This window comes from Crocodylus porosus, unplaced genomic scaffold (genome assembly GCF_001723895.1).
Source record: "Crocodylus porosus isolate Cpor-Errol unplaced genomic scaffold, CroPor_comp1, whole genome shotgun sequence".
NCBI lineage: Eukaryota > Metazoa > Chordata > Crocodylia > Crocodylidae > Crocodylus > Crocodylus porosus.
The window spans coordinates 20,527,798-20,538,279 of record NW_017728947.1 but is presented as its reverse complement, the minus strand read 5'-3'; the positions used below and the strand labels follow the sequence as shown (position 1 = coordinate 20,538,279).

Here is a 10,482-nt window from a genome sequence, read left to right as displayed (position 1 = left end):
CAGCTTGTGACCGTTATTCCTGGTCACTCCTGGCAGTGCTCGGGGGAACAGTGACTCCCCCAGTGCCTGCTGATCCCCCCTGACTCCCCCCTGCCTGAGTACATACATTTTTAATTCACTATATAAGTACCTGTTTTTCAAAACCACACATAAATCATTCAGAGATCATTAAGATATACGTAAAGATAAATTCAACTAACACTAACATTAATTATTCCTGTTATATTATGGCAGCCCTAAAAGGCCCGGCCCAGACTTTATTGTACACTGAGCAAATACAGGGGAAGAAACCTCTGCTCTGATGAACTTCAAATCTAAAGACTAGAGTTTAAAAACCACTAAGAGAACTTGTATCAGGTATCCAGGTTGTAGCTGTATTGGTCTAGAGGAAAAAGCAATCAGGACGCATGGTAGAGGTGATATCTTTTATTAGATCAACTAGATTTTTGCAAAAAAAAAATCTTTAATTGCAAGCTTTTGGGCACAAACACCCTTCATCAGGCATTGGAGAAAAGGTTGTAAAAGTTCTCCTGGGTAGAAATGAAATTTCATATTTCATAGGAGAGTTAAAGGTGTGGTAAAATCTCCTGTTTGGAAAAGTTCATTTTATATGCAGATTAGGCTCAGAGAAAAGTTGGAATAATCTGTTTACCTCAGAGTTGTTTGGTGGTAAGCAGGATTTATTCATATTTCCTTCTGGTTATGTTGTTTCATATTTCACAGAGGACTAAAAGAACTTTGCTTTCTCAAATTAAGATAAGCCATAAATCATGAGTGTCAGACATGTCCTGTGGGCTGGATCTGGCCTGCAGGACTGCTCTGTCTGGTCTTCCAGGCAAACTGACAAGCAACTGGAAGGCGGGGGCGAGGGGTGGGGCATGGCACAGAATCTGGGCCCTCAGCATTAAGAGGGTGTGCAAGGGTTGATACAGCCCTGGTTACCCTCCAGCATCTTTTCCTGTCATCACCTCCATAGCACTACATCCTCAGCTGCCAACCCTGCCACCACCCCATGCTGGAGGTGCCGTCACCATGTGCCCCAGACCCCACAAGCAGCCCCAAAGTTCAGATCTGGCCCAGGGCATGAGGTGAGTTTGGCACCCCTACCATGATTGAGTAGCATAACTGATAGAGGCCAATAGAGGAGCTCTGGGTGCCACCCTCGTGCAGAGGCATAGCAATGCAGAAGGGTGCCTGGGGCAGCTGTCACATACTGGTACAGCAGTGATTTCTGGTTCCCACCATCGCTGGTGCAGTTGTGAAAGCAGCCGTTTTTCAACCACCATCCCTCAAATCTGTGCCTGGCGTGACCACTCTGGTTTTCCCACCTTAGTTACACCACTGTTCTTTTGGAGTGGAGAGGAGAAGGCACAAAAATAGCTGCCTCTGAGGCAGTGGTGACTGTGCCACTGCAGCTGGCATGGTGTGTTGCAGCTGCCTTCGACACAGAGCTGTCCTTTTACACCTCTGCCATAAACTCCACACTCTGGATTTTATAGGTATGTGCTACATTCACTGTCAGAAAGTTAGGTCTGACTTACTTGTCATGTGAACACTTAATTAGGCAACATAACTAAGCTGTAGTCAGATATATTCCATAAGGAAGGAGGTCTTGTACAGAAGAGTACATTCCGTCAGCTCAAGTTGCTAAATTTACTCAACGATGAATGAAGTTGTTTTTTGAAATGTACCATAGAATTGTGCAACACCAAGGCTGGCCAGAAACCTGTTGAAGGTAATGAGAATATTTCATTGATATTGTGGCCTTGGATTACAGAGTTTAAGTGCTGTGAAACTAATATTAGTCATTATGATGTCACTGAAGTTTATCTCATTTTAAAATCTGTTTCTAAGCACCAATAGGAATATAACATTTACAATTTTCTGCATGAATAGATTTCATGAAAATTGGCTAATTGAAAGTAAAACAATGAGAACAGCTGTGAATAATATAGGTTTCTTTACGCCTGAGAAGAATAAAAACAGGGTAGCATCTCATGCATTCTGTTCCACTGTATCTGAAACTTTTATAGAGATCATGTATTTAAAATAATTTATTATCTGGGTTTAAAAGCTTGCTGGTCACTTCTGCATTTGGTTGTCTTGCATTGAAGGTATGGTCAAGAGCTCAAGAAAACTGTCTTCCAATTCTACTTGTGCAGAGATACCTTGTGTGACTTTGGACAATCACTTCATTTCTCTATGCCTCTATTCCCTCATAAACATATAATGAGAGAAAAAATAGTGCTTAATTTTTCCTGTTCCTTTTGTTTTTGTCTTATACAAAATCATAGAAAATGAGGATTGGAAGGGACCACAGGAGGTCATCTAGTCCAACCCCCTGCTCAAAGCAGGACCAGCCCCAACTTGATTATCCCAGTGAGGCTTTGTCTAGCCAGGTCTTAAACTCCAAGGACGGAGATTCCACAACCTCTCTTGCTAACCTGTTCCAGTGCTTTACTACTCTCCTAGTTATAAAGTTTTTCCTAACATCTAACCTAAACTTCCCTTGCTGCAACTTGAGACCCTTGCTCCTTGTTCTGTCATCTGCTACCACTGAGAACAGACTAACTCCATCCTCTTTGGAACCACCTTCAGGTAGCTGAAGGCTGCTATTAAATCCCCCTCTGTCTTCTCTTCTTCAGAGAAGAGAAGGTTTAGGCTGTAAGGTCTCTTGGGCTCTGAGGTGTTTGTGTTGGTAGAGTGTCTGTCATGATCTACCACAATGGGACCATGTTCTTACTGAGCCTTTCACGAATAACCAAAACAAAAATATATACTGTATTTACTCAGCTCCAAGACAACCCCCCCCCCACCCTGCAATCAGTGTCAGAGGGGGGGAAAAAAACCCTTGTTGAGTTGAGTACAGGCCTGGGGGCTGGAATGCTTTGTTCAATGGGGGAGGGTGTGCGCATCAGGGGGAGCTTGGGGGAGACCATGCCATTTGTCCCCCTGCCTCCTGTTTCTTCACTCCCTCACCCCCAGCCTTGCTTTTGCTCTGGCTCTGGTTCTGGCTCCTCCAGCCCTGACCCAACTGGGCTCAGAGCTGCTGTCGCTGCTTCTTCCTGTCCAGATTGGTTAGGGCTGGGCTGCTACCACTGATGGTCCCAAAGCCAGAACAGAGCCACCCAGAAGGTAAATGGTAGGAGGGTGCAGGTGGTAGGAGGAGCAGGGATGGAAGGGCAGGCGAAAGGGGGCAGGCATGGATCTTGTTGGTGGGGAGGGCACAGGTGGTAGGGAGGCAGGCACCAGGGACAGGGAACAGGAGGGTGGGCACAGGCAGGGGGGAACAGGGTAGGGGGGATGGGGAAGAGTCATGAGGGTGGGGCATGGAGGGCAAAAGGCAGGAGGAACAGGCCCCAGAAGTGGCAAGTGGCAATGGGGCAGGCACAGGTATAGGGGAGGGGGCCAAAGGGAGGTGGGCAGGTACCAGGGGGGGTCAAGTGACAAAGGGTACAGGCAGCAGAGGGAGCAGGCACAGGCACTGGGGACAAAGTATAAGGTTTGGCCTCTTGTCCCCATGCTGCTGCCTTCCCTACTACAGCAATGAGGGGGACAAATTTAAGATGACCTCCTAATAATTAGATTCTATACATGACAAATTATAGATTTGTTATAATTTTCTATGTATGAATCTAATTATCAGGGGACTGTCTTAAATTCAAAATTTTATTGGATTCGGGTAAATACAGTAATTATGAGGACAAGGTTCTTTGGGCAAATCTGATATCTTTTATTAGACCAACTCAAATAGTTAGAAAAATTCTTCTTAGCAAGCTTTCAGGTATAAATACCCTTTGTCAGGCTGAGAAAGCATGTGCAGTTCAAGAAGAGCTCTTCAAAAAGAGCACACACCAACTGCAGATGCTTCCTCCAGCTCCCTGGTACTGGCAGGGATCCACATGACAACCCCGGCTCAGGCCAGGCCCACCTTGCCCCATATTCACTCCAGACCCACCCTGAATGGAGCAGACCACCTCTGGACCAGCCGGAACTTATGCACACAGCCCCAGTCCCGGCCTGCCCCGGGCCTGCTTCGAACCACCTGCCTCCACCGAAAGGCAGCAGCTGCAGTGGCAGCTGGCCAGAAGCTACTGCTGGGCACAGGGGAAAAGTGGCCACTTCGTCCTTACCACTTCCAGGGCCTTCTTGCTGCAGCCACCTAGAGCCCATGCTCAGGCTGCCCTGTGCCTCCTCTCTGCTGCTATCACCACCACTTCCGGGCCTCCCAGTAGGGCAGCAGTGGCAATGGGGAGGAAACGCAGGGCGGCCCAGGCGTAGGCTCTGGGTGGCTGCAGCAAAAAGGGCCCAGCAGCAGCGAGGGAGAGGTGGCTGCTTTTCCCCCATGCCCAGCAGCAGCTTCTGCCCAGCTGCCACTGCTCGGTGTGGGTGGGCAATCTGGAGTGAGTTGGGCTGGGGCTGTGCGTACAGGTCCCAGCTGGTGCAGAGCTGATCTGTTTTGGCCAGGGCAAGTCTGGAGCGGGTGCAGTGTGGGCCAAGGCTGGGGCCAGGACTATGTGCTTAGCTGCTGCTGGGCTCTGGTGATGTGGAGGAGCAATAGGGTGCACGGTCTCTAGGCCCCTTGTGGGGGTGGGGGGAGGGGGTGCTGATCAGCCCATGACACTTCCTCAGAACTGACTATGTGGCCTGCAGGCCCAAGTACTTGCCTGGCTGTGGTCTTTAGTATCGGTACCATTAGGTAAATGTATATGTATGCTATTCCTTGTAAGTTCATCCAAAATAAGTGAAGATTTTAGTTTTAGGTAGTATTTTAGACCAGTGCATTCTTAAAAGTCATTTTTAAAGATTGATAGAGGAAAATGTATTTGATTTTTATATTATAATAAACCATTACTTTGTATATGTGCGGAAGAAGTTTTGGGTACATGTGTTGGAGAAAAGTTGCATCTGGAACACCACAGATAATTGTATGTAATATGCTTTTCTCCAATAGACTGAACCTGAAATTATAGAAGAAACAAATGTTGACCGAGTCAATGAGCCTCGAAATTATACTAGATCTCACCAGGCTAAAGGCCATTCAGAGACATCAACTTTAAGTTCTCAGCCATCTATTGATGAAGTTAGACAGCAGATGCATATGCTATTGGAAGAGGCATTCAGTCTAGCCTCTGCAGGCCATGGAGGACAGAACAGACAACAAGATGCATACAGCTCAACACAACACTTACCATACTCTGAGGTTGTGACTAGTGCTCCTGGTACCATGAGCCGACCTAGAGGAGGAGTTCAGTGGGTACCAACGTATAGACCTGAAATGTATCAATACAGCTTACCAAGACCAGTAAGTGAAACTTCTGCTTAATATGCTGTTCTATCATAAAGTTATTTGTATTTTGGTCATTGTTTTACAAGTTAAAGCTCCATTTTTATGCTCAGAGAACATACATATGCCTGTACCTATAGTAAATATGGCTGCTTGCAGACATTAAAAAAACAAAACTGTGCTTTACTGGAAGAAGCAGCATGTTACTTCTACCTGGCTCTGCAGCATCTGTATAGATCAGGTTCTTCAACAGGGCTTTTTGGCACTTTTAGCTAAAGCTGATTTAATCAGCTTTTAGATAAAAGTGCCAAAAAAGCCCCACTAAAGCACCAATCTATATAGACATTGGGTGAGCCAGATCCAACTAAGGCACTGCCTCTTCTGGGCAGGCACTGGGTTTGGTGCAGGAAAGCGCTGAGTTTAAAGTGCTGCTTTTTTAGAGCATCTGCAAACAGCCTATATAGATTATTTTGTGGTTGGGTATACAGAACTTATGAATGAAGACTTCTGGCTTTAACAATAGGCTGCTCTTTTCCAAGTTATTTATATGGTGCATTTAATGCTAGGACCATAGGATTTGTTTGATTAAAAAACAGGTCTATTTGCATCCCATGTGTCTGTCAGCATAAGTACAGTAATTGTCATCTCATTTTGTAAAACAGTGGCTCCCCCTGTTTTGGGACAGTTACATGGGTTTATCAAACCAAGGCCTCATCTCCTTGCTAACTTCTGTCCAGTCGACTCTCACTAGTACACCAGTTGTGACTATAAGCGAAGGTTAGAGAAACCCATAGCCTGTGCAGTCTTGGAGCATATGCAGCTGATTTAGTAAGCAGACCATAACTATGCACAGGATATATTGTTATCCTGGCAGGAAGGAGAGCCTGTTAGTAGTCCCAAAGCCCCAAGTGAATGTTTTAGAAAAAAACATCTTGTAATTACATCAATAGGCTTGGGACTTGAGAGATGGGTTTAATTTCTCTTTGCCAGATTTCCTATGCTGTCTTGGCCAAGTCACTCTTTGGGTGTATTTACATGGTACCAGGCAGTTGTACAGACTCTCGAGCTAGTTCTGAACATACTAGGTTAGTTACCAGAAGCAGTCTAGTTGTATTAGTGCAGTCATTCTCCTGGGTTAATTAACCCACCGAAGAAACAAGGTGCACTAACTTGAGTGGATGCTGCGCTAATTTGACTACATTGCTTCTTACTGGGTTGGTTTATTCAGCAGAGACTCGCATCTCTCTGCTTGACACTTTATTGTGATGTGAAGACATATCCTTTCTGCCCCATTTTCTCATCTTTAAATTGTGGGTATTACTTTCTTGCCTTGTGTAGATAATGAAAAGAAAAATGTGTTAATGACTAAAATGTGCAGATACTGTAGTGACAGAATTTTAAAAGCATCTGGACAGGGCTGCTAATACTGCTGCGAATGTTTGTTTAGAAACCATTCTTTTAAATACACTGAAAAAATCACAAATAGGGTAAGCTCATGCCATATGGAAAGCTAAGCCTAGAATGAGCTCTGTCTGATGGAGCAAAATGAAATAGCAATGTAAATGTGAAACTGCTGGAAAATAAAAGTACTTGGGTACTTGATTCAGAAACAGAAAAAAAAAGTTTCTTTTTTTTTTGTGAGTACTTATTTTTCTCAGAGATGACATTTCAAGGTACCTAGCAGAAAAGAAAATTTCTAACTCTGTCTGTAGTAATCTACTGTAATATGATAATGCAGAGAAATTTTAACAATTTGGAATCATCACTGCTGTGATTGTCTCCCATGATAAGACAAGGGGAATGTAATAAAGGATTCTATGCCTGAGCTAACCCTTAGCGATAATATAAAAGTCAATGGCATTAAATGCACAAGTTCAGGCTGGTGCTATTTAAATCATGATAAAGGTTACTCCTGGCACTTTGAAATTGGTCTAGTGGAGTTTATATGACACGGGCTCATATCTTATAGCTGGAACTTGATTAGAAATTGTGCTGAACACCTAATGACCAGTCAAATTACTTTTATAGTTGAGCAGAACTTTCTAAAGGGAAATAAAAAATATTAACCAGTTAGGTATTTTTAAAAAGATATTAGTCATATGTTTCTCTGCATCATAACCTACATGCTTCATAAAGGGTAGCTACAGGAGTTTCAATAAGATTTGATGACAACATATATCACTATAGATTTGGAACTGTAAGCCACACTATTACTTTAAAAATGCCATTTGTATTTTTCTATTTAGGTTGCAGTGTTTAACTGCATAGCTCTAATAAAAGCTGTGGGGTGTCTTTGCCAGTTTGCTCCTAAGGTTCATAAAACAATTCAATTCAAAGTCTCAGATTAAGCTTTAGGGCAGGTCTCCATGTGCAGGGACTTGTGCTTGTAGAGGCACAAATAGCAGCAGCTCAGATTTGTGCCTGTGCTTTGTGCCCCATTGTGTGCCCCTGCACATGCGCTTTGGTGTACAGCAAATTGTCCTGGGAAGGGGTAGAGGAGGCTGGGGCCAGCACCAGTATTACCTGGTGTGTAGCAGGGGCACAGATCCGGCAGCACAGAGCCTGGCCAGCAGCCAGTGCTGCTCTGGATGGCCAGCCCTCCATTTGTTCTGGTGCTCACTACTGGTGCATGCTCTGTACCACTTTTTTCCATGGAGGATTTTTTTTGAAACTGGGATTTCCTTTCCATTCATGTTTCCATTCCGTTCTGTTCTGTTCCATTCCCTTTATGTTTTCATGTTCCCCACATGCAGTTTGTGGCACTGCCCTTAGTGTCTTTGAAGTTTTTAGGATCTCTGGTTTTTGAAGACAGTTTCAAACATTCCCTTGAGAGTTGTCAATATTAGTTGGCTGTCATTGCCCCAGTCAACCTCCCTTTGCTGGACATGTTCAGGCTGTTATACTTGGACTCATATGATTTTGATTTGCTTAGACTGACTGAGCTGAGCTTTGGCTTTGGGCTTCATGGCACACACTCATGGTATGGATTCTCTATCACTCCTAGGACAGTAAATAAGTGCCTCTTTCCTCAAGCTCCACAGTACATCTTTCTCGGAGCTCCTACTTGTGAGCACTACGATTTCCTTTCTGCTGCTTCAAGGACAAGTTTTATTTGGAGCAAATAGACAGTTTAAATGAGATTTCTAATAACTCTTTATAGACCAGAGCAATATATACAGATCTGAGTAATTTAAGGAAAACTTGCAGTTAAATCTACAACCTTGCTTGGGATTTGGATCTACATCCTTCTGGAATTCCATGATTTCTCACCATTCCTACAGGTCAGGCTCATTGATCTCTTTAGATCTAGCTTTCCGTAACTTGGCTGGTCCCACCGTCAAGATGGCTGTTTTGCCCTTCAAAAGTCTAGCTGTCCTTCTGAATTTTCAACTACTACCACTATCACCTCATTTCTTTGTATCCTTTCTGGGGAAATGCCTCTGCTCCAAACCCCAGTCCTGCAGATCATCTGAAATAACTGGATCCTTCTAAGTTAGGAAACCTCTTGAGCATACCCATTGTCCTGCCATGGCAGAGTCATTAAAATATTAACTATTGCTTTTTTGTTTGTTTGTAGCTTCTCTCAAGCAAAGCGTGTAATACATGTCTGGTTTCTTGTCAGCCCATAGATGGTTAAAAGTTCATACAGTCAATCAGAATACATACATTGCATGTGACATACATGCTGAACTGAAGCTTTTAAATCCTGGCAGCTGACTGAATCAAGTTGAGCCCTTTATTCAGATAAGAACTGCCATCTTTGAGAAGGCTGGCGTTGAAAACCACCAAATGAAAAACCTTCTTTTTTATGACTTGGGGCAAGCTACCATCTTTCTCCTTTTCAGTGTTCTGTAAAGGGGGTAATATGAACAGGAGAGGGAGCCTGTGTCTTAGCCTGAAACCTTCCTCCCACTGGGCAGAAATGTTCATCACTACTCTTCACCCGTTTATCCAGTGGCGAGTAAAAGTAAATTGCAGTGTCTCCATTTCAAAAGGAGAGCTGGATAATGCATAACCTGTGATGGTTACAGCATTGTGCTGGGAAGCCAGAGGGATGAAGAGGAGGGAACCTCTGTGTGAGGGGAGCCATAGCCTGAGTCTTGGTTTATGGGTGAATTTCCTAGCCACTAGGCTATTAATAGTTGTTGTCCACAATCCCTTGATTCAAGCATCATCTCTACCATGGCTCATTGATAAGTGTAGACGTGACTTAAGTCCAATCCTTGAGCCACAGATCCATCTTCCAGAGAGAGAATGCCATATGTCAGGATTTCTGTCTTTTTCCTTCCTTTGGTAGCAGTGAGAGATTTGAATCTTCTCTTGAACCTCTGTAGACCCACTTTGCTCCTGTTCTACTCCTTAAGCCTCCTGCTGTGGTCAGACAGGAGGTATCTTCTCCCCCATGTCTCTTCTTGGGGGGATTCTACAGCTTTTTACAGCTGATGATGCTTCCAGACTTATTGAAGAGATTTTGCAGTGTTATAATTCCTTCCTTTTAAGGACAACTGCCTTTCTAAGGGTTGTGTCACACATCCAACACTTACTCAGGGTGAAGTTACATGTTACCCTTAGACTGTTCTAAATCTGTGGACTGTTAAGCATGCTGTGAGCAGTTGCATGTTAAAGGTTAACACAGTTCCTTGCCTACACAGCTCTGACTTGCCACTAGAGGCTGGTGAACAGGGGTGTGGCTAGGACCCAGGATACCTGGGCTCTGTCTCTGCTCTGGGTGGGGTGACAGAGGGTAGGAGCAATGCATTCTGGGAGGCTGGAGGACTGCAAATTGCTTGTTTTATCTCTATGGAGCAGACTGAAGTTACACTACACAAACTAGGTAGCACAGCTCAGAATTAACCCTTGCCTGGAGTGATGCAACTTTGAGATGCTCAGAGGGCACTTTCTAAGAGTTAATGACCTTTGACTTGCAGATGATTGCATTTTAAATGCACTTACTATGGTCTAAATGCAACGTGTAACTGAGTGCAATTAAAATGTGAGCAGACGCATATTCAAGCATAGAATCATAGAAGTAGGGTCAGAAGAGACCTTGTAGATCTTCAAGTCTGACCCCCCACCTGGGCGGGAGAAAAGAACTGGACTCAAATGAGTCCGGCCAGGTAGGCATCAAGCCTCTTCTTAAAGACCCCCAGGGTAGGAGCCAGCACCACTTCCCTTGGAAGTTGGTTCCAGCTCCT

At 44.3% G+C, this 10,482-nt stretch overlaps 1 protein-coding gene across 1 annotated transcript in view; it reads left to right on the top strand.

Annotated features, from left to right (window-relative positions):
• KIAA1549L (KIAA1549 like) overlaps positions 1-10,482 on the top strand; it is a gene marked incomplete at its 5' end in the record, with an annotated part of 277,300 nt that overhangs the window by 232,071 nt on the left and 34,747 nt on the right. Inside the window, one exon of the mRNA XM_019551019.1 lies at positions 4,955-5,305. Coding sequence (XP_019406564.1) covers positions 4,955-5,305 — 351 coding nt within the window. The remainder of the gene's footprint in view (positions 1-4,954; positions 5,306-10,482) is intronic.